The 27,406-nt window shown below is 40.5% G+C and overlaps 1 protein-coding gene and 1 long non-coding RNA gene across 24 annotated transcripts in view; one reads left to right on the top strand and one right to left on the bottom strand.

The window, feature by feature from the left end:
* Window positions 1–7,907: 7,907 nt before the first annotated feature.
* LOC144034722 (adhesion G protein-coupled receptor L3) overlaps window positions 7,908–27,406 on the bottom strand; it is a 116,967-nt gene continuing 97,468 nt past the window's right edge. For 5 of the 22 annotated variants that reach the window (XM_077543692.1, XM_077543690.1, XM_077543698.1 and 2 more), the window contains 10 exons: window positions 27,252–27,318; window positions 23,380–23,471; window positions 21,628–21,669; window positions 20,195–20,221; window positions 19,277–19,445; window positions 19,064–19,186; window positions 15,086–15,182; window positions 12,146–12,271; window positions 11,500–11,517; window positions 7,908–10,020 (listed from right to left, as the gene is read on the bottom strand). In XM_077543692.1, coding sequence (XP_077399818.1) covers window positions 9,134–10,020; window positions 11,500–11,517; window positions 12,146–12,271; window positions 15,086–15,182; window positions 19,064–19,186; window positions 19,277–19,445; window positions 20,195–20,221; window positions 21,628–21,669; window positions 23,380–23,471; window positions 27,252–27,318 — 1,648 coding nt within the window. In that variant the 3' untranslated portion in view covers window positions 7,908–9,133. Of the gene's footprint in view, window positions 10,021–11,465; window positions 11,518–12,145; window positions 12,272–15,085; window positions 15,183–19,063; window positions 19,187–19,276; window positions 19,446–20,194; window positions 20,222–21,627; window positions 21,670–23,379; window positions 23,472–27,251; window positions 27,319–27,406 lie in introns of all 22 variants that reach the window. The other 17 variants (XM_077543694.1, XM_077543702.1, XM_077543701.1 and 14 more) reach the window with 10 other exon arrangements.
* Window positions 21,650–24,635, top strand: LOC144034724 (uncharacterized). 2 transcript variants are annotated; one of them, XR_013288276.1, is made up of 3 exons: window positions 21,650–22,255; window positions 22,370–22,545; window positions 23,394–24,635. It is a non-coding gene; the product is annotated as an uncharacterized LOC144034724 (long non-coding RNA). The 2 variants fall into 2 exon arrangements; XR_013288275.1 differs by having other exon boundaries at window positions 21,653–22,215.

Raw genomic sequence — 27,406 nt, 5'->3', positions numbered from 1 at the left:
TGACAATAACATAAACAAACATACACTAACATTAGTTTAACCTGTTGCCATGCTTTAGCCTAGTATGATATTGTAGCATATTCCGCAGTCTCCATTTTGCTGTATAGTGTCTTCTTGGATAAAAAAAAAATGTTCATCCAAGGACAAAGATATAGACACAGTAGCATACGCTTACCCTGTTGGTATGCTACAGTCACGTAGTCCACAGTCTCCACTTTGCTGCACAGTGCCCTCAGTCTCCTCTTGGATAAAAAAGTGTCCATCCAAGGATGAATATACTGTAGTAACAGTAACATTAGCTTACCCCGCTACTGTACTTTAGCTTGGTATGTTACAATCGTATACGCCACAGTCTCCACTTTGCTGCACAGTGCCCTCAGTCTCCTCTTGGATAAAAGGTGTCTGTCCATGATGACAAAAATAAACGCACACAAATCACTTTGCATTGTTGTGGTGCCTTAGCTGGAGATGCTGCAGTGGTATACAGACTCATTCCCCACAAGGCCATAGGGTGCCCTTAGTCTCATCTTGGACAAAAAGTCTCCTTACCACGCAAATTTGTGTGTTTGTAAGTGGGTCATTTTTGTAAGAGTTACAAAGCGAGCTCTGGTGTCAGGTTTTGGGTGACAGGTGAGGCCAAGAAGTCGAGAACAATAAGGTGGCGGGTGGGTGAGGTGTGACAAGCAATTTGGCGAAACACCTCCCACCTGGTGCGCGCGTGGAGGTGGCGGTAATCCATTCTTGAGCTCTAATAACGCCGCCAATCATAAAATCCCAGAGAAGCTGAGTGTGAGTCGCGCCCGAGGTTAAGGGCTGTGGTGCGACGGTGATGACGGATGTGAATGATGACGGCCAGGACGACTGATGATTAGGCCGCACCGTGGGAGGCCTCGCTCGCTCCAATATGTCTTCCTAGGTGATGATGTCATCGTGTTGCCATGGACTGGTAGACAGGAAGGGGACAACGCAAGCAGTTCTAATGGATATTGACTACTTTATCATTCATTATCATCTTCAGCATTATTACCATGATTACGATTATTAGTCATGGTAAAACAAATGTATAATGTAATGTTATAGTAAAGCTAAGACGATGCTGCCAACGTGCGCATCCCTGGAGCCCAAAGCAAGGCAGCAAATGTCTTTTGGCTGTGCAGCTCCAGTCAGCCTGTCAAAGTGCTCCTTACGCATTCAAGCAAGCACTTGTGACACACACCGCCAATTTTATTTATTATTATTTTTCCTGAAATTCACCAAAATTACCCCCTTTTACTGTTTTGTCACCGCTACTGTGGCTTTCTGGGAAGACGGTGATTTATTTATTTGATTGTGTCTCTCACATCCCATTGAAAAAAGGGTCTGGAGCTTTTCATATCACTCAGCGTGATGGAATGCACCACTTGTACCTCCTTGGAGATTAAGCACCGTGAAATGTCAATTTTGAATAAAGCGGGCGGGCGAGAGCGTGTGGGGGGGGGGGGGGTTGTTGGGTTGGATGGGAGCGAGCGGCGGCTGGAGCGCGAGGAGGGAAAAGGATGCGACGGGGGAAGAAGACGCAGAAGATGGAGAAGAAGAAGAGAAAGGCTTTGTGCTTGCCGCCTCGGGAAACGCGTGAAGGGCACGAGACAATATTTGGACGCTGCTCACAAAAACATTTGCTTGCTTTTCACAGTAATACACAGCGTACACAAATAGTACTATTTACTATTATTAAGAGGAATAGTAAAAGTGTGACTACTGTGATGCTAATAGCAGCAGTAGTGGCCGGAGAAGTAGCAGTACTACTTAGTTACTTAGTAGAATTACTACTAGGTGTAGTTGTAATAGTAATCGAAGTATTAAAATAAATAGTGATGGAAGTTGTAGCAGCAGTAGCAGTTGTAGTTTTCAAAGTACACATACTACTGGAAGTAGCATTAAAATTAAAATAGCATTAAAATAAAAATACATTTAAAATAAAATGAAACAACATTTAGTGGTTCGTGTAGTAGCAGTACAGATATTACTAAAAGTAGAAGTAGTAGAGTATTTATGTCTTCTTTTTTCTTTTTTTATTGCCGGTCTCCATTATTTTTCATTGTAGCCTTGGCGGAGGTTCCCCCCCGTCAGACGTGGTGTTGTTGTTTTGTGGGCGGGAGGCGGGCGATAGATGGCAAAGCCTGGCGGCCAGCGCGGGAGGTTAATGAAGCCACCTTTCCCCATCATCCCTACCCGCCCGCCGGGCGTTTTTACGGCACACAAATTAATTACTTGTGACAAATACGACTCGGACGAGCTTGCCTGCCAGGCGGCCCATGAACAAAAACATTTTCCCAGCCAGCGCCGCTATATTAGCCGTGAAGGCGCCACCGGCGGGCAGCTCGGCACCTAAAAATGCGCCAAAACATCAACGACAAGAAAACATTTTCTTTAATTACGATTTTTATTCCTGTGTTATGAAAATTTTTATTCACAGATAATTATGGCTATTTGTTTGACATTAAAATTACATTATTGATAAGACTTTATTGCCGTAGCGCATATCTATTTATCCATCTATCCATCCATCCATCCATCCATCCATCCATCTATCTATCCTAGGGGAGTCAAAATTAGTGCATTCAATTTAATTTTATTTTTAGATCATTTAACTCCACAATTTTTTTTAAGCGCGATTAATGATAACTTGGAAAGCCTGTACTGGGGGTAATTCTAGTCACAACACAGCAGACACGTCCACGTCAAAAATTTGCAGTAATAAATGTAATAATAATGCATATATTTGTGGAGACTGGGGTCTAGTTGTATTTTATGATTTAAAAAAAATTGCAGAATTTGCCAAGTTAATTCCCCATTAAAGATGAGAAAGATCTTAATATGAATAGAAAAATGCACAGAGCTGTCATCATCGTCTTACAAATGCAATTATGCCATCTAGTGGCAGAAAAATAACCTGAACAAATAAATCACACTTGAGTCGACCCAGCTATATATATATATATATATATATATATATATATATATATATATATATGTCTTTAGGATAAATGCGTTTCAGCTTGGATCGAGCTTGGGAATTACGTGGACGTGTCAGAGAACGAGCACGATAGTTCTGGCCGGATCATTTGTTCACTGAAATTGCAGTCGAGACAAGGCCATTTCGGAGCTCCACTATGTGATCTGCTCCATGGGGTTCGTCGTCAAAACGCCCCAATACTCGTCCTGTTTAGGTCCTCCCGGGAGAGCAGGAAAAAAAAAAGAAAAAAAAAATGAAGAGTGGAGGTTGTCAGTGGAAATAGGTCTCAGCCATCTCCGGGCTCATTGCTCTGAGTTAGATGGAAGCGAGGCGTGTTTGACTGAACGCCGAACCTTAAGAGACACTTTAAGGTCACGGCAGTGTGTTGTCAAGGGTTGACACACGAGACCTTCGAAAAGTCTGGTGAGATTAAAGTGTAATTTGTAAATATACGCTTGGGAAGACAGGTGTATTTAGTCATGGGGGGTCTCCACATCCATGTACGGCAAACATTTGGAATATGAAAGGGTCATATCAAATGCGTCATATTTACCAAAAATGTCAGTAAGAAACTAGTGAAAGTGATTTTTTTTTTATTTCTCTGGCCTTACTTTATGTTGTACCTCTAATATAATTGAAGCGTCGTACTGAGTTGTGCACATTAGCAACAAAAGTTAAAAACTGGTAGACGAGCAAGCATTTTGACAACAGCTTGCCGTGCCGCATCCAAACATTTCATGGAGACAAAAGGCTGTTATGTCTGACATTTGCACAAGCAGACACTTGGCTTGAAAATCAACACTATTACATGATATTGTTTTTTTGAGGGGGGCTGGGTTTATTTCCACCCCCTCCCTCAATCTGGCTGACAGTTCAATTTCCTGTGCAAAGCTTCCTCCGTCCGTCCAAATGCGCATCTTACAAGGTCAGCGGGGCTTCCACAACAAAAAGGAAAAATAAACACACAATAAACCTCCTGAAAAGGTCTGTGGCGTCACTACAAAATCAAATTAAAAAAATAACACGTAAAAAAAAAAAAGCAAAGCTAATACTTCGATTCCCACAAGACTTGGTTTTCCAATGTTGTGCGACTTCGATCCCAAAATTTCTGTCACAATCAAAACACAACATTTTTTGTACTAATTAGGTCGGATATGCACTGAAGAAATATTTTCGGCGTAGAAATCCATCAACGTCAGCGATAGCAAAGCTATTCGGCGTGTGTATCGATTGACGATTGCGCTTAAGGTAATTGCTTAAGGTCAATGGAGTGTTTTCTTGCTTCATTAAGGGAGAGGACAACTTCTCTCGTGTAGTCATTCAATGGAATTTATTGACCACGAAACCGGCGATGACATTTCTATACAATGCTGGAGCGCTTTTCAGATCAAATGTTGTTTTGATTACTTCCTGCCCTTTAGCGTGTTCCTGTGGCTGCACCTATTGTGCGCTGGCACACATTTTATTTGCTTATGTTGATAAATACATAAATAAATACATACAAAACATCATCAGATACCATTTTCAACTCTCATTTATTTCATTTTGAAAAATGCACCTACAAAAACATACACATGCAAAATTGAGCTCCTCCCCCTAAAGATCTTCATACAGTTAAGACGTATCACATCAAGTTGACAACAATTACTACTTTCCTTTCAACCTGGGCTTTGGGTGTTATAGAAAGAAACCCAAAAATTAAAATCAGTTGAAAAATTGGCATATTTTTGTTATTCACATTTCTGGTATTTGGATTTTCAAAAAATGCATATTTTGTCCAATATTTAATTACTCAGCTTCTCCTTTTTCTCGTATGACATTTTAATGCGAGCGCTGCTATTTCAACGTGCCGTTTCCTGGCTTCAGTTCATGTAATTGTCATAAAATTTAGTTGGCGATTTATCACGCTCTAAAAATATGAAGTCTGCGGCGAGAACACCATAACTCACCGCCCTCGCCGACGAGATGTGCCGTCTCCTCGCCGCGTCCGCGCTCGTATTTCTTCATGGCCGCGCATAATCATTTTTACTGGCGTGTTTTCCAAGTCGCCCCGGCTAATCACGACAGTTGAGTAACAAGCTTTTGTCACGGTAACAATCAGTGAGATGCATTCTTGACCAATCAGAAGGCTCCACATGTACACATAATATTATATATATATATATATACAGTATATATATATATATATAGTATACACATCTATCAACAATATGCATACAGTATATATTTATTTACATAGATATTTTATATACAAAATTATATATATATCTATATATATATATATACATTATACAGATACTCATATGTCTGACCAAATGTCACCTAACCTCTGATGTAATAACTTGATCCCACACCCTGATGGGTCATGTTTCTCTTGAAAGGAGCCAGATTGGAACGAGGCAAGGTCAAGAGATGAATGGCCCGGAAAAGCTCGGCTGTAACCCATCGATATAAAGGAGGGCAGCTTACATTGTCCACCGTCTACGTATACGTCCGTTGAGGTTTTAACATTCCGCTGGTCCTGCCGCCACGCTATCGGACGCTTCCATCTGCAATATGCTGATTCTATCATAATAAAGAAAATTGGCTGGATCCCAGAGGAGAGGAGCCCTAATAGAAAATAATTCTGCCCTTGAAACACTCTGGAGGGGGGGGGGGGATCGGCTGTAGGTGGGGTGGGGTGTTCTTTGATGAGATGATGCTATCTTTATTTAGACTCCGGCATCTGGGGGCCGCGACCATGTGTTCATATTTAATTAAAATAACATCGCCTGCGTGGACAAAAGGCTGCTTATCACATCAAAAGTGTTCACCCTGCCTTTTTTTTTTCCCCCGTTCCTCTTAATTCAAAAGATTATCTTTGTTGATTGGCCGCCAACAGGGACTCCGGCGACTCGTCAGACCACTAGTCGGATGTCTGTGTGCTTGAACGCATGACGACCATGAAGCCAAGAAAACCATCACAAATGATAACATTAATCTTGCAAGATAAACACATTTGGGGGGGGAAATGTGACTATTCTTGTGAAAATGCATCTTTTTCCGACACATGGCTTTCTTGTAAATTTACGACCTTTATGAAAAACACTATACAAATTTTTTTTTTCCAGGCATAAATTACAACTTTATATATTCTTTTTCCACATATGACCAAAATTGTGACTTAATTTACACATTTATAAGCTATTTAAAATCTATTTTATTATATTATATTTATTACAGTAATTGTTCAGTTATATATATATTGCTATTTTATATCTTTAGGGACCAACAACTGATTTTTTTGCTGTTGTTGTAAATTGAGTTTTTTTTTATTTTTTATCTTTTATCTTATCGAAGGGCAGTAACCCAATTCTCACCTGAGTGTTCTGCCCACGTGTGTTCGTGCGTTCTCTTCGTTGCGTATTGTTTTCCATGACCTTGTGTGAAAATTTCACCGCTTTCCCTCCAATCAATGCTATCCTGCACCAGATAAATAAAAAAAAAAGAAGACTTTTTTAATGTTTTTTTTCCCCAGGTTGTCCCAATTCACAAAGGGCAAGATGACATTGATTCACCTTTCATTTGGAATTCTGCCAGACATTCTCAGCTATCGATTGCCCACCGCTCCCCCCCGGCCACCCACCGGTCGAGATCCACCCACCCTGGCAGACAATATGACATGTGTCATTTAATTTCTGCTACAGTGTAGCACTATAACAAGCAGGTGTTGCTGGAGATAACTGCTCTAATCGAACAAAAATAATGGCTGCTGCATGCTTTTTATTATTGTTGTTGTTAGTATTATTCTTATTATTATTATTGTATTGTTAAACAAATGAAATGAAATTCAGAATTATCTCTATTAATGTTGTTGGTAACAACACATTTTCTTATTGTTCACATTGAATTATTGAGCGAAAACTCTAGCATTAACGTCGTCAACATCCAAACCGATTCCAGCGGTACCCTGAGTACAAAGATAGAAATGAATTAAAATGACATTGTTTTGTTCCAACAACCCAAAAATACACCACAATATTTTTATTCCGTTTTTTAATAAATGAAAAGAGCACAATATTGGACAAAACACAATAAAACATAATTAAAAGAGATGTTAAAAAAAAAATTGTTATGTTTCAGTATTTGTGTTATGTTTTTAAGGCGTGGCATAATAAGTGACATCCTTAACAACAATGTAATTAGTTGCAATCAGGTTGGCCCATGGTGACAGGGGCTCTTCTTGCCCTAAATGCCATCTCAAGCTTGCTCGTGTCTCAAGTTTTAGCTTGTAAATTGCAGGCCTAGTGGCATTGGCATTTTTATTTTTAAATTACTTAATTAAGAAAATACAATAAATCTACTTATCATATTATGTCTAATTCATATATATATATATATATATATATATATATATATATATATATATATATATATATATATAAATTTTTGCATATTAATGAAAACATTTTTTCGGCACTTCACAAACTCACCCAGGAAGTGACGTTGACCATTTTCCATATTTGGTCATGAGTGTGGCCTCAGAAAAGCCTCGAGGAGACGCATGTGGCTTACCAGTGAGCTAAACAAGCATGCTAAAGAAAAAAAAGAAGAAAGCATACTCAGTCAGCAGTTCCGTGTGGCTAAAGCTAACAGCTAATACTAAGCTAATGCTTCAAAGCCAGACTGTGACGGAATTAATTTTAAACTACTTGATAATGGATACAGTATAGCACTTTCTATCTTCACATAATATGAACATAAACATTATTACTCACATAATTTATGAATTTCTCTGTGGGTTCTTCAGATAGCCTGCAAGCTAACAGCCAGACCAGCCTAAAAAGCACCTTTGTCAACAAATATAAAAGTGCAAAAGAGCTAGCACAATACAAATGTGGTACAGTAAAAACAACAACAAAAAAATCACACAATTCTTTGAAAGCTTTAATACCGTATCTAATTTGTCACTGGCAAGAAAAAGTAGCAGGTGTAGGCAATGTTGCTAATGAAGGATGGCTACGTTCCATGTAGCATTACACGAGGTGTCACTCAAGCCTACAGAAATAAATTTGAAAACAAGGTCATATACTTTAAGCAAATGTATACATAAAAAAAAACGAGTTCATGTTCTTGCATTTTCTTGAACAAAAAAATTGTATAAAACAAGGTTGAACTGAACTCCACCTTTTTAGCCTACACAAAAACGGATTTAATATGTGTTGGGTGCGTGACTGCAAATAACTATATGTTAAGTCAAATAATGTTTTCATTAAAAGAAATATGAATATGGCCATTATTGCATTTTCTAAACTAACAATGAGTCCAAACGTATCATTGGATAAATCCCATAATAAATTTTTATCTCATTGGTATTGTTGGGGAAAAAATAGTGTACTCACCTTAAGCAAAGTGTACGTCCACTTTATTTGTAAACAAAAGAGAGAAAAAAAACATCTTTTTGAATCACTCCAAAAGCTTTTTCTTTAATAAGTACAACAGCCACTATTGTACAAGAAGTGCCTAGTGCTCATCAGTGCTTCCGTTTTATACTCCGCGCACCGTGAAGCGTTTTCTGAGGGACACCTCCATGACAACCACGGGGACAGAACTCTGCTATCTACACTGAAAAGGAGGAATTAAACAAACGCTGGACCTGAAAACAAAGATTTCACAGATAACGTGATGTTTTTTTCTTTCCTTTTTTTGTATTTTCTTTTTTTTTTATAAGATCAGGGGAACAAAAATTGCTCACAGGTACAGAGACACGGGGTCAGTCGTCCAAAACAAAGGCTTAGCTAGTTATCTGTACATTTACATATAATCTTTTTTCCTCCCTTTTATTGTTTAACAAAGATAAGAGCAGCAGTGCTTTCATGTTTTTTGTTCGCTTTTACTTCTTCAGCAAACAAAGTGTGCCAAATAAATCCTTGGGGGGAAAAAATGTCAAGGTGTATAATAAAATAGTCTCTTGTCTATAGTTTGGATTTGTTTTGTGTCCGACTACAGCCATTTTCAAGTTTTCACACGGATGATCCGACACGGTAGTGGGAGGTAAAATCTCTTCAGCTTGGGCGCAGTTTTTTCACAACGGTACCTCATTGTCTCAGAGACACGGCGATAAAAAGAAAAAATGGTGTGACCTGGCGGGGGGTCCGTCTATAGACTGGTCACCAGGTGTGAGGGCTCCTGGAGGGGTTCCTCCGGGGACAGGCTGTCCTTGTTGGGGGGCACGATGAAGCCGTCGCTGCTTCCGCGTCCCAGCTGGTAGTACGAGTGCAGCTGGTGCAGGTGGTTCCTGGAGCCCAGGTTGGGCATGCTCTTGTAGTACACGTCGTCCGAGCTGGCCCCGGGACTCTTGGCCTCGCCCCCGTCCTTGGGGCCGGCCGGGAGCCCCGGGAGCATGGGCATGCTGGTGTACAGCGAATCTCTCTGGCGTTGAACGGGCGGCGGCGGCGGCGGCGAGCCCTCGTCTTCCTCGGTATGCTCGTCGTTGAGCAGCGGGAAGAAGCTCTCGCTGTTCTCCTGCGGGATTCGCCGCCGGGACGACGAGGACGGGGCGGCCGAGTAGGGGCGGTGGGGCAGCGGGAGGGGCGGCGGCTGGCGCAGGTGCTCCAGCGAGCGGTCGAACGGGCGGTCCGACGGGGGTAGCGCTCTCTGGGGCAAGAGCGGCACGCTGGATTCCAAGCCCAGGCCTTCGTCCGGGTGGCCGACGAAGGTGGCGTGCTCGGAGTTGATGCCCATGGCCGCTCGCAATCCAAACGCGTAGCCGCTCTCCTTGGACCCGTTGCTGACGTTGTTCACCAACTTGTTGACCAGGTTGCGGTTGTGCTCCGCCGAATTGTTCAGGTAGGACGGGATGTAATTAGAGGCCAACTCTTTGAGGATCTTCTTCTCCAGGGTGGTCTCCTTGTGGTTGTAGCCCCGCTCGATGATTTGGACGCAGTCGCTCATGTAGTCGGCGCTGGCGATGCTGTAGCCGTGGTTACCATTCAGTGGTAGTGTATCCATGACACTTGTATCCCGGGCATTGTTCAGGATTCCCTCTGGAATGACAGACATGGAGGGGGGCAAAGCGGCCGTATTAAAGGCTGATGGGACGTAATCGGCGCGCAAATAACAGCCATCAAATTCCACAGCGCTTTTAGACTAAAATCGGTCCTGGCCGAAATAGCTCTTTGGACGTAAGGCCGTCCACAATTGGATAAAGTGCACTTTTGTGAAAAACATGGTATCGCTATTAAAAGCCTATACTGTATTGATACCCAGTTGTATACAGTGGAACCTCTAACATTGGACAATGGTTTAAAGGATTGCCTCAATTTTTTTGGGAGGTTATGTATGAAACATTGGAGATGCGTGTTTTATTCGAGAAAAACTTGGAAAAAATACATACACTGATGCATGCTTTATATTGGTGAACATTTTTTCAGTGGTAAAATTTTTGTTTGTTAAATACAAAAACATGCAAAAAATATGAGACATGTTTTCCATTGGAGGAAAACATACACAGTTTGGAGGTGCTTTTTGAGGAAAACTTGCATACATCGGGAGATGCATGCTTTTCATTAGGGTTATATAAAAAAAAATGTACATGCTTCCCCCTTTACAGGAAAAAAAAACAAAAAAAAATAGGTGATAAGCTTTCATTGAAGAAAAATGGGTAAAAAAAAAAAAAAATGGTGATCCATTCTTTTCATTGAAACAAATGTGTTTTAATTGGAGATACATGGTTTTCATTGGGGAAATATGTAATAATAAATAAATAAGTATACATGCTTTCCATTGGAGAAAACATTTCATTGGCCATACAAAGAATTTAAGATACACGCTTTTTTTTCCTTTGGGGAAAAATGCAAACATTGGAGATATGGTGTTAATAACAGAAAAAACTAATATAAAAATATTTTCTACAGTACCTACATGCCAATGTAGAAAAAGATGGAAAAGAAAAGGTAAAATTGTCATACATGCTTTTCAGTGGTTAAAAAAAGAAGTGTTTATGTTAGAGATAGCTTGAAAAATCCAATAGCAATCGCTTTCTATGGGAATTTTTGAACTCCAGAAGTTCCACTGTATTTCGTATAATTATTTTTGAATGAATGGGAACACAGACACACACGCGCACACACACACACAAAGCTCAATCACAGCACAGCAACACAAACCACAAATTCAAGAACTAAAAATCAAAGCCAATCTGGACCCAGCCATATTGTCCCGTACGAGCATTTTAACAACAGTGTTTGACATAATACAAAGTGCACCAACAAAGGCAGCTGATCAATATCCAGGCAAAAAAATAAAATTGCAAGTAGATTGATATTGATGTCTTTTTTTTTTTTTTTAATGTTGAACTGTGTTGAAATGGCAACCACTATTGCGCCATCAAATGTGTCGATGCGTGTCGTGTAATTACTTTGAAAATGGCCTTTGTTGCGTGACTTTGACAGTACCGAGTGAAAAGGAAGTAAAAGCCAAAGTCAATTACATTTGATAAGCAATGTTTAGTTTGACTCCCATACTTGTCTCTCTGTAGGGCTCTTAAAGGGACAGCATGAGGGGAAGAAGAGCACACAATAAGCAAAACAGTCACAGCTTCTACAGAAATGCACACACCCAAAAAATTAAATAAAACACGCTAATGCTAACACAACATGAGCGCCGAGCGTTGTCCTGGCCATTTTAGGCATTTAAAGCAGTGTATTGCAAAGGCGATCAAATTACTGCTCATATAAGGTGTCATAAACAATTGTCAATACATGCTTTTCATTTGACACTGATGCTAAGCTAGCGCTAACACAACAAGAGCGGTGTCCTGGCTGGTACGCCACCATTTTAGACTGCGGTGTATATTGCAGTAGTAATGGTGATAATTTGTCCATATACGGTATGGTAAACAATTAGAGAAACACATTTTTTTGTTGGACACCAATGCTAAGCTAGCGCTAACGCAACATCATTCATATATGCTTTATAAACAAAGGCCATTGGAATACACTGATTGCCTCCAGCCATGCATTTCATTTTTAAGGCAGAATCAAATCAAACATCCTTTTGTTTGTTTAAAAGGAAAGTTAGTTTTTCAAGTTTGCTCAGGCATTTTTTGGGGGGCAGTGCGGGGTGTTAAAACACGGCTCCAGCTGGAAGGATGAAGAAAAGCGAGCACACCTTGTGCGTTGTACATGCCCAGAGGGTTGTTATAGACTGCCGACTCCCCGAGCAATGTATTATACGGATTGTTAGTGCCATGAGGACGTAGGAGTGCATTAGGTATAAGATGGTTAGCCATAGCCCCTGCAGCAGCCAGAGAAGACAGAGTAGGACAGGAAAGGGGGAACGGGGGAAGGGGTAGGGGGCAGGAACAGATACAGGTGGGTGGATAAATTGAGACAGAGCGGGAGAAAGAGAAAGAAAACACATATCAGTTGGGCAGATGTAGTCGAGAGCCATTAACATCCTAATGATCACATGATCATTAATGTAACGGGGAGGCAGTGGGATGGGGAGGGGGGAGGGGGGGAGGGGAAGCATAGCGGGGTGAGAACTGGACTGACAAACACTAATGCGACTGATGAAAACCAAGCGCTAATGTTGGCCATTAGTGCATCCGTGCAGCAAAAATAGCACCGGCGCGGTTAGGGTATGTGCTAATGTAACGTTGTCAGACACGTAACGGCAGAAAATACAAACAAATACAAAAAAATACCCTCCTTTTGAGTCACTAATTTAGAGATACAAACTTTTCCTTGGGTAAAACATGCAAAATGTGAAGATACATGCTATGGCTTGGAGGGAAATGCACAAAACTTGGTGATACACAATTAGAATTGCACAAGATGGAGGCAAAACATGACCTCAAACAGAGATCCAGACGTTGATGTCACGCGTCCCAAAACGGGCGTTAGCGAAGCCATTTTGGCAGCATAGAAAACACGTCTGCCACTTTGAGTAAAAGGCAAAAACGCCACACGAGAAGAAGCAAAAAATCATCAGATGCTAACTGGTCCCAGACGCAAAATGTGGGGGAAATAATCTAATCTAATAAACATCATAAAAAAAAGACTTTTTGTGGCATAAGTGACGGCGTCCGCGGCCGAATTAGCAGCTGCTAAGTTGCTAACGTACCTCCAAAACACTGCAAGACTTGCATGAAACGACTAACTTCGATGGCATTTTGACCACACATGAAAGCGGAAATAAATCCGGATTATACAAACTTGTAAAGCCTTTGTATAATCACATTTGAAAGCATCCTCACGCAAGAAAGGAGGTAATTCCCCGTAGCAGCGTCGACGAGTTGAAAAAAAAAAAAACCCTCCTGACACTTCATCGGCAATCCAACGTGTGCACCTCGCGCATGTATATCATGTCCTTTTCATCAAAGTGACTTTTTTTGTTGACTGTTGACGGATAAACGCTAGCTTAAGCCCTCTTTGCCGTTCTAGTCCATTAACGCTGCAACGTTACTTTCCTGCCGCAGGGGGGGGGGGGGCCTGTTCAGAGAAATAGTCACGTGACATCCGGATCTCCATTGACTTGAACATAGTCCCTTAGCATCAAGGTGTCTCAAGATAGCACAAATGTAATACTTTTGGTGATACATGCTTTCCATTGGAGAGAATGTGCAACATTTAGAAATGCAGGCTTTTTATGTGGAACAGAATAACAACATCTTGTGATTGACGCTTTAAGGTGGCAAAAAAGTACAAATTTCTGAGATAGATGATTTTACTTCAGTTAAAATGAGGGAACGTGATGCTTTTTAAACATGCAAAATTCAAACTTGTTCATCCCGCTAATACCTCAAAAAGTCACAGTGTTAGTCGGGAAATGATTTACTAGCATTGCAGGAAGAATTGCATTCATTGAAAAAGCTCCTTAATGAATAATTGCTGGCTTTCAGCTTCAAAAGTATTTATTAGGCATCTTGGAAATGTTGATTTTCTTGTTTCTTAAAAGCAGTCACCGCCTGATGCCCCCCCAAATTGCGGTGCGTTCAACAAACAGCACATCCCCCTCCTCCCCTTGTGACACATCCCGCATTTATCCCGTCTCATAAATTGGGCAATCGGCAATAGGGGCGATGCGTTTGAAACCCGGCGCCGCCGCTGCCGCCTTGCAGGGACTCGTAGGAAATTCGGTGAATAATTCAGCCGTGGCTTTTATCTTTACGGAGGAGCCATGTTGACTGGTTAAAAGCTGTTGATGGCGGCGAGAGCTGAGTGGCTAATTATTGAGAACTTGACACGTCCTCCTCGTGTTGTCGCCATCGTCCATCATTGTAACTGTGCATTAGCGTCTGCCGCCAATTGAGTGTGCCGACCATCAATTCAGGGACGGGAATTTAAAGATGGACATCAAGTCTTCTTAAACGAAGGGGTTGCAGGGAGAACGTTTTCTAAATGAAATAGTAATTAAAAATGTTTATTTTTAAATAAAGTTGCGTTGAGATCGCCAAGCTATGGCTCGTAGACCTCGCGTTGAAAAAACACCAACTTCTTTTTTTTTTATGAACTTCTTTCCAAGCGGGACTTTGCGCTGCGTTGACTTTTAGGTGGCCATTCAGCAGTTTTGAAGTTTGCCAGCCACAGCTTGGCCATGCTTGATGGGGGGAAAAATTAAGAGCTTATTTAATAATGCATGACGTGCATGACCCACACTGTGAAAATAAAATGTCTTTTTGCACCAATGACCGACGAAACGTCGACGCGCCCCCAAAACTTGATTAACGTTTAAAGCCACATGCTTTTCACTTGATAACAAATAACTGAAAAAAAAGGAACATTTGTAGATGCATGCTTTGTATTGGATAAAATAAATAAAAAATGATGAAATACTAAAAATGCAGAATTTGGAAATTGTGGTAACAAAATTGAACTAAAATTGAGTGTCATTCAAAAGACACAAAAAACATTTCATTTGATAATAGCAAATAAAAATGCTAGATTTGCATTCATGCTTTCATTGGATTAAAAAAAACTAATAACACAAATATGCAAGATGTGGAGATAAGTGTTTTGTATTAATACAAGACAAAAATGCAAAAAAAAAAAAAAAAATTTAGAGATACAAATCCTTAACCTGTAAGAAATGAAGTGAAGCAAATACCTCTGTTGAGCGACGCCGAGCTGTTGATGTCGCCGGTCATGAAAGACGACTCCGACTGCTTTCTGACCGTGTCGTTCCACATTCGGCGGATGCGACTCTGTGGGGACGACAGACGACAGCGTTAAGAGTCGCACGGGTGGTACCCTCCGATCAAAGATGGCATCGTCTTGCAGCCAGTCAATAATAAAGTCATCTGTCAAGCTTTTGCAAGCCGCGTCTGGGGGTGCGAGGGCTCGATCCGAGACGGCGCGATCCGAGTTAATTACGGCCGAGTCCCACGGGCTGTTGCACAGCTAAGGGTCTCTGCGATCTGACAACTGTGGATCCTGCGCCGCGGGGGCTTGGGATTAGGCATGTATCTGTGTTGGTGAGCTGACAGGCAAATTCCAGAATTCCAATCCTTTGGGTGTGCCTGCGCCCCGTAGAGAATTAATTATGAGTCATCTTTATAGTCCGAGAGATCAATGGTGGGGAAGGGATACCCTGGCATTTCTGGAATGAAAAACCGTAGTGAGTATCCTGTTATTGTGGGTCAAAATCCCTTTTTTAAACTACAGTTTTTAGTTTTTATCTGAAAATGGGCTACCTTAAATGGAATTCTGGGTAGCATTGTAGCCAAAGGTACAATCCTGGTGGGTAAATACACCTTGTAAATCCTTGTTGAAACTGAAACCAAGTTGCCATGACTACGACTTTTTCTTGTAAAGCAGACGAAGAAGAAGAAACTTCCGCTGGAGGTACGGAAGTAGAGAACCGTAGTCATGGCAACTTATTTTTGTTTTCCAGAAGGATTTACAATTTAGGATTGTATCTTTGGCTACAATGCGACACGGGATTTTGGTTATTGTAAGGCAGGCCATTTCAAAAAAAGAAAAAGCCGATGTTCCGTCGTCCCTCTTGTGCTGCTGGAGGCTGAGCATGCACTGCTCCAATTACTGAACGCAACTTTCCTTGTAGTGCCTGTCTGGGCTCCATTTTTTGGGGCACTCTGAATAACCGATTGGCACATTTGAAAAACGTTCTAAGTTTCCCAACAGTCTAAGTGAAGCAGCGCCCTGGATGAGAGAATGCGCTTTTTGCGGGCAAAGAGCTCTAAAGTTCACATTTCTCCTTAGAAAACAAACAACAATAAAACGTTTCTTGACTACAGTAATTTATGGACTATAAGCCGTTACTTTTTTCAGTTACATTCGACCCTGTGGCTAATACAAAGGTGCATATCACAAGATCGCACTATAAAGGAAGTGCAAGAGCGTCAGGCAGAGAGGCGGAGAGCCAGACCAAGAGCAAGACAATTTGCACCCTCATTATGGAAAAAAAAAGTAGAGGGAACTCGGTAACATTATGCGGTGGCTTATATCTGTAACAAACTCAAGTATTCCCCAAATTTATCTAGCGAGGCTTATAGTCAGGTGCGCCTTGTAGTCCAGAATTTACTGTAGTCTGACTTAGAAGGTAGAAAAATAGCAAGAAACCCTGCAAAATAGTGAGGTTAAGTTAGGTCACAAATGGATAGAGTGAAGCTGCAATAACTGAACTGCAAAATAGCGAAAGAACACTTCTGCTGGACTTGGAGAATGTAAACGGCAACTGTGTTTCCTTGCGGTTTCAACATGGCGACCATGGCAAGCGCAACATGATTTGTGTCTTCTTTCATAAGGTGAGCTTGGCGTCTTCTCCAGTGTATCCATACCCGTCAGATGGAAACGCTGACATCCCTTCAAAGCGGCGTGTATAATTAAAGGCGCTGATCAGCATGCTGAATCCAATCGCAGGTTTGTCGCCACGCGCTCAAATCTCAGGACAATTTATAATTGAACGCCGGCTGCGAGTCCCGTGCTTTTGGAAAATGGACATGGTGTTCAATTACAGCGTATCACGCAATTCATCCGATGCTTTGAAGGCGACGTGGGAGGAATGCGGGAACCATCCAGATGACAAGGAAAAACGCAGCAAATACCATCTCTGATGCGATTCCTCAAAATGTTTTCCCGCATTAAAAGTTAATTATTATGATGATTGATTGCATCTTTCACTTCAGCAGGATGAATTATTGGAAGGTATCAGCACCAATTTTTTTTGGCGGGTTATTAGTCTTCTTTTAATAAACAGACGGCAGCCGTAAAAAGTAATTAGCAAGGAAAAATACACTTGGAGAAAATCTATTGACATTTTTTCATCAATTAATTAAAAGTGAGTTAAAGATGTTGAGATTCGATCAGTGGGGAAATACACATAATTGGATGGTCAATTGAGCTGAATTGCAAGTGTTGTCTTAACACTTGCACTCATCAAAAAAACTGCTAGTCTAATGTACTGAGTAGGGATGTAACCATATCTAAATGTCGCAATACGATATTATCACGACATGAACCTCACGATACGCTAATTATCACAATATTGTGGGGAGGATGACAATATAAAAAAAGGTCATGATATTGTAAATAAAATGAGCCCATACTAAACCGCAGCCCCTCCCCACAATATTGTGATTTCGTACATAACACACATAAACAATATACAATATACAACATACAATCTCTAACACTTAATATTGAGGCATTTACTTGCTAATTCACGCACACATTAAGTTCGTCCACATGTTGACTCGAACCACAAGCATATTACATTCCCCTTCATCTGACAATTAGCGTGGATTTTGAACATGGAAGGGCCAAAACATGCCTTGTGAAAATTAAACTGCACTAAAAAAAACTAACCACCAGACGGTGCTAGACTTGCAGAAATGGAAACAGACTTGGCATTTATAACAGATGTGCTGCTTTTATTATCGTGACATGACGACGGCGATATTGTGGCAGTTTTAATATCGCAATGTCACGATATTGACAATAGTGTTACATTCTTAGTGCTGAGGGCCCAAGAGCTAATTAAAGCTGCGCCACAACACAAAAATATGACAGCAGCATCCAATATGTAGACATTCATTTTCTTCAACCTTTTGTCTTCTGTTTTTGGATCTTTTTCGGTAATTTTTTCATATTAAATTGTACTTTTTTTTTTGCCTCTTTTCTTAATTTTTGGTATATTTTATGGCTATTTTTTGACATTTTTTAAATGACAGGGGATGTAATTGCTATAAATTTTCTGACATTTTTGCAATTTTTTTTTGCATTTTCTGGATTTCTTATTTTGAATTTGCACATTTTTGGTTACTTTTTGAATGTTTTCTTTTCTGCTTTTTTTTTTTATTTTTTAATTCCATTCTCTGAGACTTTTGAGAATATGGACATTCTATGGTAATTGTGATTTCCCTCTTCCTTTTTGGACATTTATTGATCACTCTGACATTTAGGTATTTTTTCAATAAACTTTTTTTTTTATCAACCTTTTGTCTCTCTTTTTCTGACAACCTAAAAATATGCACTAATTTTTTCACATTTCACATTTTTTGAATATATATTTTTTTTAATTTAATCATAAATTCACTTAAAGAATAATTGATCTAAAAATTTGAAATAAATATGTAAAAAACATTAATTTCTACTATTTATTTTATTTTTTTTAGATTTACAAGGAGCCACAGAAGAGGAACTAAATGGCCACATGTGGCTCCAGAGCCACACGTTGCAAACCCCTGTCATAGCTAATCACAGATTAAAGCCTGAGCTGAGGCAGACAGTATTCTGCCTCCCAAAGGCGGATGACTATTAGACAAACGTGCCGAAGGATTCCGGGGGTTTCAACCATTTTACAAGTAATTAAGTCATAATCAGGAGGTTGCAGGTTTGGATTCCACCTCCGACTGTACATTGCAAACATATCCATGTCCGTAATGCACTCAGCGCATTCTAAAATTGTGCTCCTGATGAAAGCTAAACATGGACGATATCTAACATTAAACTACCAATCGAAAGGTAACACAGTGTTTTTTTGAGGAGACAAGATCAAGTCTTGGAAATTATTTCAAATGTGCATGCGATATGTCTAAAAAAACAAAAACAGAGAGTAGGCAACCTGTGAGCCAGCCGAGTAGCGTCCAGGAGCACGAGAAGCATTGCCCTTGGAACCAATGGAGCTTTCCATGCTTTTTCCACTGCAGCAATGCGTACGGAGGCACTTGCCGAATTCTTTCCGCACCTGAAAAACCACGTGAAGCAAAAGTGAAAATGAGTCATTTTGTAGAAAAGACTCACACGCAGCCTCCAGTTGGGTACACATCCGCCGTACCTTCTTCTGCAGCACGCAGTGGAAGATGAAGATGAACATTCCCTGCAGTGAGTTGAAGATGGTGAAGAGGTAGGCCATGACCAGCGTGCTCTCGTTGACGTACATCAGTCCGAAAGCCCACGTGAGGCCCAGCAGGCACAGCAAGGCGATGGCCCCGATCACCCACGATCTTCAAACACAAGCCATTTCCTTCAGTTAAACTCGGGATTCCAAAAACGCTCGGTAGCTTCTAGTCAAAATGTACTCTACTCACAAATAGAAATTTCATCGATAAAAAAATAGCCCCAAAATACAGACATCAAGGTTGTTGAATAAGGGGGAGAGGTGACATACAAACAAATTAAATGACAGGGGATGTAATGCAATTATTGAGCTTTTACAGTCTTGGCTACATTTTTGAAACGCACACTAGACAATCATAAAATTGCGACTTCATATATTGGATAATGGCGGTCCGTATAAATGGCAGCAAAAAACAAATATATTTACTTTCACTGCAATAGATTTACAGCACGTTCCATATTTCACTCAGTTTAATTGGCTAAAGTGTCTTGTAATGCTGAAGCAAACCAAGACACGATATTTCTTGTCTGCTTTTGTAACCTTGTTAGATTTACAAGCAAGAGGCAGAAATTTCAGATGGATTTTTTTGAGTGGCAGACAACAGACAAAGTCACAGAGTTTCTTTTCTAAAGCTCGGACAGACCGACTTTACAAAGTCGTATAATTACCAGTTGCAAAGCAATCATTTGAGAAAAAGTTGCCAAGTTACCATTGCAATGTGTATGTCACGAGTCAACAGTTGGACATACCACAACAGTAAAGTTTGAATTTGACATGCCGTTGTTTTCATGTGTTAGGGGCAGGGCAAATGAAAGACTGGGAAAGGGGTTAACATTTTGCCCAAGTTGGTCTTACTTGATCTTGGGTTCATAATCCTGATAGCTGGACAAAAAAAAAAAAAAAAAAAAGTGAGAGCATAAAGAAGAAAAGCGTGGGGGGGGGGGAACATTCGGGATCCAAACGCACAACATCCACAATCTGAAATGATGAGCGGCGTCGCCGCCGTTTCTGGCGGAAGGACTTATTTGTGATTTACAGGTGCTTGCCACCATTATCTCTGCTCACAGGAGCATCCAGCCGCCGTCGTAAACACTGGCAGACCTTCGCGTTTAAAGCACTAATAAATGGGTCAGGTGAGCGGCAAAATTGGTGATTTATGAATTCGACATCATTTTCCCAGGGCTGTCTTAATGACCTGGCGGGAGAGGGTACTTCATCAAGACGAGCGGGATGCGAAGAGTGGGCAAAAACCACAGTGCTGTCCTCTAACTAGAGGTCATCAAGAATACTGACTGCTGCACAAATCTTGGGGAAAAAAACTAAATGCAAAAACATCATTATTTCCCCCAATTCAGAAAATTGCCAACACTTCTTTAGGTACATTTACATCAGGTGTGGACAAAGTCATAGCCTGTGGGACATAAACGTTTGGGATATTCGGCTTTTGAGTGAAATATACGGATAAACCTAAAATTCACTCAAAATATTCCAGGTGAACTTAATTTGACTTTATAAAACTTTTCAATGGGCAAGTGACAAGTTACCCAAGAGCCTAATATTTCAAACTTACTGCTCAATGCTTTGAATATTTTGGTTTGGTGATAGAAGGACATAATATTCGAAACAAATCTCAGTGTAATCCAGTTTTGAGAACTCAACCCAGAATAAACCACAAGAAAGTTTTAATGCCCTCATCTCCAAACCGAAGCTCCGAAAATTGCCAATTTTGAGCCACCAAATTGCAATTAATTTCCTGAAAATGTATTTGAATGAGCAGAGGTGACAATCACTGCGACGTCGCGTGGCTCATTTCCTGTACGAGCCAAAGATAAATGGCGCCCAAGCTTGGATTATATGCAGGAATGATCATGCAAAATGAACGAAGGATTAGAATGTTGCTGTGCTTCATTTTTTTCAACATAAGCAGAACAAAATATTGTGGAAACATCTAGAAGATATTTGATAACCTGCTAATAATAATATGGAAAAAATCAATGTGGGACAATAGATTCAGAATAGTAAAAAATAATAAATCTTTCAACACCCCTTAAATTAACGTACAGGAGAAGGACAAAATAGTGACATAAAAGAAAATTAAATGCTAACTTTTTTTTTTTTAAACAAAAATAAACTCATTGTATTGTGTGTAAAAAGCACACTTCTCAACTGTAGGGGGAGCTTAGGAGCAAAAACATCCAATACATCATCCTTGGAAGACGAGGGAGGGGAAAAACACATCAAGACACAACAGCCATTGTCATCTACACTGAGGAAATACTGCGTCTTACCAGTGCAACTCTACAATAACACAGCCGTCGTAATAACGGTGGCTAAAATGAGGAAAGACAAACAAAATCAAGATGAAAATGACAAAAGAAGAACACAAGAGAAAGAGAAACAGAATGAAGTAAAGCAGCGTGATGACATTGTGACACAAAGCGTGACAGCAAAAACAGCTCTCGCAACAAATCATATTAAAAAAAATCCAAACGCGGGAAAAAAAAAGCTGAACATCCCGACGACAAATAAGGTGCCATTCATGTTTACACACAAAGCGGAACAACCTTGACTTGGTCATGATGAAATACAAGCACAGATTGGCGCCACAGTTGCTGTCATTTCTCTGAGTAATGGGCTTTGCCTTAAAAAAAAAAAAAAAATCTGTCAGATATGAATGAGGGCTGCCAATTTTCTCGTGGTCACACGGAACGTCGCTGACTGTTTTGAAGTCACGTTAGGAGCGCGGCTTAAGGCGCATTAGGGGAGCTCGCTGTTATAAATCATAACGGCGGGAACATGACACAATGCGTCGGAGGGGAACAGAGGAAGGCTCGGGGGATCAAAATTGGAATCGCAGCTTGAGAGCATCAATGAGGGTGTGCGCCGACTGTCCGACATCGTTACATTCAAAATTTGGTGCTTTGGTTTTATTTTATTATGTATTTTATTTTTATTGTATACTAGTTCCTCATTGAATTTTGTTGTATGCTATAACGTGCCATAATGTTTGTATATATTTGTCTTTGATAGAGCTAGCTGCTCTAAACTGCCTTCAATCCACCGATAAACAGAAAAAAAAAGAAGAAGAAGAACAAGAAGGAAAAGAAAGAACAAGAAGAAGAAGGAAATGAAAGAAGAAGAAGATCTCTGGCTGTTTTGTTGAAATTGGATTGGTACAATGCTTCTTTTGCTGGTTAGCCACCAAGGTAAGATTAATTTATGCCTATTAACTCATTCACTGCCATTGACGGCTATTGACGTCAAAAATTCATTTGTACTATTTCTATTAGTTTAAAAAAAATAATCCACTTTTGCTAACAAGCGTATGAAAACCCAGATTTTTTAATTGTAAATTTAGAACAGATATAAAATTTGGGATTAATCGTTAAATAAATAGTGAAGTCATGCGATTAATTACAATTTAAACAATTTAATCGCCTGATGGGCCTCATTTAAAAATAAATAAAATAAGGAGCGTATAATCATAATTAATCACATGATAATTTTATATCTGTTATTAATGTACAAAACAAAAATATAGGTTTTCATTAAAAAATGAAATGAAATGAAAAATTGTTAAACTAATAGAAATAGTCATATCACATGAATTTTTGACGTCTATAGTCGTCAATGGCAGTGAGTGAGTTAACACAATTTGGTCCACTGATCTTTTTACTTATTGCATCACTCCTGGCTCCATAAAAGAGCTTGGGAACATGATGTATCCACAGTTGGTAGCTTTTGTAACCTATTAAAGGCTTTTTTTTAATCTAGTTGGTGGGTTAGCGTGCCGTGAACATAGACTTTGATGTGGAAAGTTGGTGTCCCACCATTTTAATCAATGACAGCCTAATAAATTGTCAGTTTCATATTTTTAGGGGTCAAATGATCAAAAGCAAAGAACACAGGCTGCACCACGGCTTCATTAACCACAAGGAGTTTAAAGGAAGCTCCTGTAGGGCCATTTCAAAGTGCTAGTCCTTGCTAATGGGATAAAAATAGGGAGACATTTACAATAAGTGCGATCCAAGTGCTCTTACTTGATGTTGTCCAGGCAACCGGAATCCGGCTTGAGGATGGCCGTGTGATGGAACATCTTGTAGAGCGCAATGCCCAGGAAGATCACGTTGAGCTGCGGGGAAGAAGCCGAGACGCATCTATTCATTTTAAATCAGACCACTTTGGAGCGCAAAGTTTGCCTGCCTGCCTGCCTGCCTGCCCGCCCCCCACTTTGCCAAACAGAGCGCAAAATCCTACGAAACCTCTATGATGGTACAAGGGCCCCACCCCACCACCCTGAACGAATGCGGCCAAGGATGACAGATGCGTACTTGTAAGAGCGAGCCCTTCCACCTGACTTATTCATACGCATCTCATCGTAGTCGCACAAGAAAGAAAAAAACAGCATTGAGACGCACCTCAAAGACACCAACTTCTTCCCTTCTGGAAATTGCCATAAGCAAAGTCTACACAAGAAAATATCCACACTCATTCGCCATAAACTGCCGTTAAAGTAAAATGTTAGACTGACTGTTTTCCACTAACTACTTTGGCCTGAAATATTCACATCAAATATGAATCGTATTCTATTGGATTAATTTTTAATGCAGCGTGTGGACTTCTAAGAGAAAGGATGTACAAAATTGGACACACTTATCTACTTTCAGGAGCGAGGCACCATAGTGGAAAATGGTAAAAGGTATGATGTGTTGCTGCATGCTTTGACTGTGAGAGCGGAGGTAGCAAGATTTAAATTTCAAAAATAAACCTTGAAAGCATGAAACCAACATTGATATACAGTAGAGCCTCCGTTTTCCTATATGATTACGTTTTTTTCAAGATTTTTTCCCCCCCATAATTTTGTCCCTGTTTTTGTACATCACCTGAATTTTCGGATCACATATCCTGTCAAAAGTCAGAAATTCAAAATAAAAGCATGCAATATAATGACATAGTTTGACCACACTTTCTTGGGCCACATTGCAGCTCAAGAAAGATTAATAATCATAAGGCAATTCAATTCATACTGGCATGCTTTTATTTTGAAGGCCTAATTTTGACAGTTTTGTCAATGCTGCTCCTTGTCCAAGTGTTGCCGAGCAGGCTTGTCATTGTCTTGAGTTGGTCATAAAACTTGCCGTCTGTTGCACTCTTTTTACAGTTAGGGTCACACCCATCTGATAAATAAGGCGAGGAAATAAGATGACAATCACTGTCGTGTTTAAGAAAAAACTCCCCTCATGTTTGTATTTGCCATTTTACCTTTAATAAAGATAAATGTGATGTTAAATGGTAATTTAGTCACTGAGTCTTTTTTTTCTTCTCAATGTGTTTTATACGCAGTTATTCTCTAACAAATACATTTTTTGTTCATATTTTTGAGTGTCTGGAACTTATTAATAGGATTTACATGATTTCCGATCGGAAAACTGCTTTGGATTTTGTGCATAGACTTTCTGGAATGGATTATTAACAAAAACAGAGGATGCAATGTTTTTAATTATATGAGTCAAAAAGATAATTTTCAATGGGTTTTTAATTTTTGTATCATTTGTTCTTTCCATTTTCCCAGAAAAAAACGAGTTAAAATGAAAAAAATACATAGACAAAATAATAAAAATAATTACCTAAAAATTCTGTGTTTTTTGTGTGCTCATGTGTCAATTCAAAAACGAACGAATTAATGACACACAGATTGGCCAGAATAAAAGGCACGATTCAATGGGACATTCTTTTTTGTAGCTTTGTAATTTTAGGTATTTTTTTGGAACAGAGGTGGCAAATTGGAACATTCTTCATTCAGCAAAGCCCAAATGGCTTGCAAACAAAATAACAAAAACAAAACCTATTTGTACACCATCCATGTTGAGCTAATTCTAAGGATTCCTGAGCCCTTATTTAGGAGCACCTCAAGCTGTTTTAATTGGATTTGTGCTCCAGCACACCAACATTGATATTCTCCTTGGTACATTGACGAGAGAAAGGAATGCGTCACGAGGCAAGCGCGGGGATGTTTTTTTGTTGTCGTTGCGCGATTCCGCCCAAAACTGGAGCGTGACGAGCGTGCACGACGTGCATGTCAGGATTTAGCAAGTGAGTCACAGCCGGGCAGGAAGATTGCTGCTGTAGATCATCCAAGTGGGATGAAGCCAGGATGTTTTCCGACATGTCTGTTAATCCGCAGAGGTGAGATTGAAGGCAAGCACGAAAGGCCATGAATAAGCTTGGAATGACTGATTACTATTATCACACCGACTAACGAATAACGTTTGCAAGATATTGTATCATGGTGGGAAAAAAATCATTTTAAGAGAACTGACCTTGGCACCAGTCGCCACAAAAGTCAGCGGGTATGTCTATCATGTCAGGACGAATGTAATAAATTCCAAAGACCCATGCTCAAAATTGAACAGGAAGTCATCCATTTTGGTTTGATGCACACAAGAAGGTACAGACGCTCCCCTACTTACGAACATTCGAGTTACGAACAACGGTACATACGAACATGTCTGTGCGCATGTCAAAAAAGGTTCGGAAAGAGATGCTGTAAGTTAGATTTTGTATTGCGCACCTTTTTCCGAGTACTGTAGTGCTTCTTTCCGCCGCTAATACCGACGCTTGGCGCTGTGAGAGCTCACCCAGCATTGGAGGCTCAGCAACGTGTCGAGGAGGAGGAAGAAGAAGAAGAAACGCCTGTCGCTCATAGATAAAGCCATCGCACTCTTCGAGCAGCAAGACCCAAATATTGAACGTTGCACAAAGTTTGCAAATCAATTGAATGATGCCATACAGTGCTACCGCATCATTTATGATGAAAAAAGAAGAAAACTGTGCAATCGTCGTTAGATCGCTTCTTTCGGCCAGTTTCTAGTAAATCCTCCAAGGAAGATACTCATCAACCCTCATCTTCTTCTCCTCGACCCTCAACTTCTTCCTACATTGAAGTTACGGAGGAGGAAGTAACTTTTGAAGCCCATTCCAGCGACGACGAAGAACCTCTCATGATATAAAATCCTCCTCCTCCTCCTCCATCAAATCCTTAAGCATCGAGTACATCTTCCAAAAGTAAGTTAAACTTCATTTTATTTATCTTATTACGTACATGTACATACTGTGTGTGTCTCTCGCTCTCTCTCTCTAACATACGTAGTACAGTACTGTACATATTCTCTTTAAACATAAATTATAATACAAAATATAGCACTGAAGCAACTTACGAACAAATTCACCTTACGAACGATCGCTCGGAACGTAACTCGTTCGTAAGTTGGGGAGCGTCTGTACAATTAACCTGTGGAATAAGCAATCACTTCAGATTTGTGGCAAATTAAACAAGCCCGGTTGAAATTGAAGATCATATCCTGGGACTCTTCACCAGGTCAAAGAAGCAGCAAAGAAGTTGTCCACTTGCCAGTGATTCCATCTTAATGCCTTGCCGTGACCAGTTGAGCCAAACTGCAGGTTTAAAGCGGTCCGATCAATAAACGATCTTCAGAAAACAGAAAAAATGAGCCATTGTGTGGTTATCATGGCACAATGGCCTTCTCTGTGCGTGTCTGCGAGGCGAGGAAACAGGATGACGACGGAGAAAGGTAGCGGAGTCGGGGTGGGGGTGGGGGGGGGATCAATCCTAATCGCAGTGTGGATTACTGTAACACTGCGAGTTCACTCTCCTTCGCCGCCTTCTGCCTACGATTGGTCTCCGCCGGCAACTGCGGTGGGGTGACACACTGCAATATATTCTCCGCGCCCCTCATTCGTTTTCCTTGACGGCTGCGTGCCCGCCGGTGGGGTCCGCGCGCTCAACAGGGCAGAGAGGGGGGGAAAAAAGGATCTGAGTGGGCCGTTTATGCGGCGACCCGCAGGCTAAGTAGGGTTAATGAACACAAGGTTGGGGGTGGGTCACACTTACCATAATTATCAAGGTTGCCGGTCCGATGAAACTCCAAATGAAGTATGTGTCAAGGCGAAGCCAGCAACTGCGATGACAAGCATAGACAAGGATGTTAGCAGCATTATACGGCAGTGGTTCTCAAACCAGGGTCCAGGCACCTTTGTGGGTCCATT

Source organism: Vanacampus margaritifer, chromosome 15 (genome assembly GCF_051991255.1).
Source record: "Vanacampus margaritifer isolate UIUO_Vmar chromosome 15, RoL_Vmar_1.0, whole genome shotgun sequence".
Taxonomy (NCBI): domain Eukaryota; kingdom Metazoa; phylum Chordata; class Actinopteri; order Syngnathiformes; family Syngnathidae; genus Vanacampus; species Vanacampus margaritifer.
Note: the sequence above shows the minus strand (reverse complement) of the source record. Positions and strands in the feature narration are given on the sequence as shown.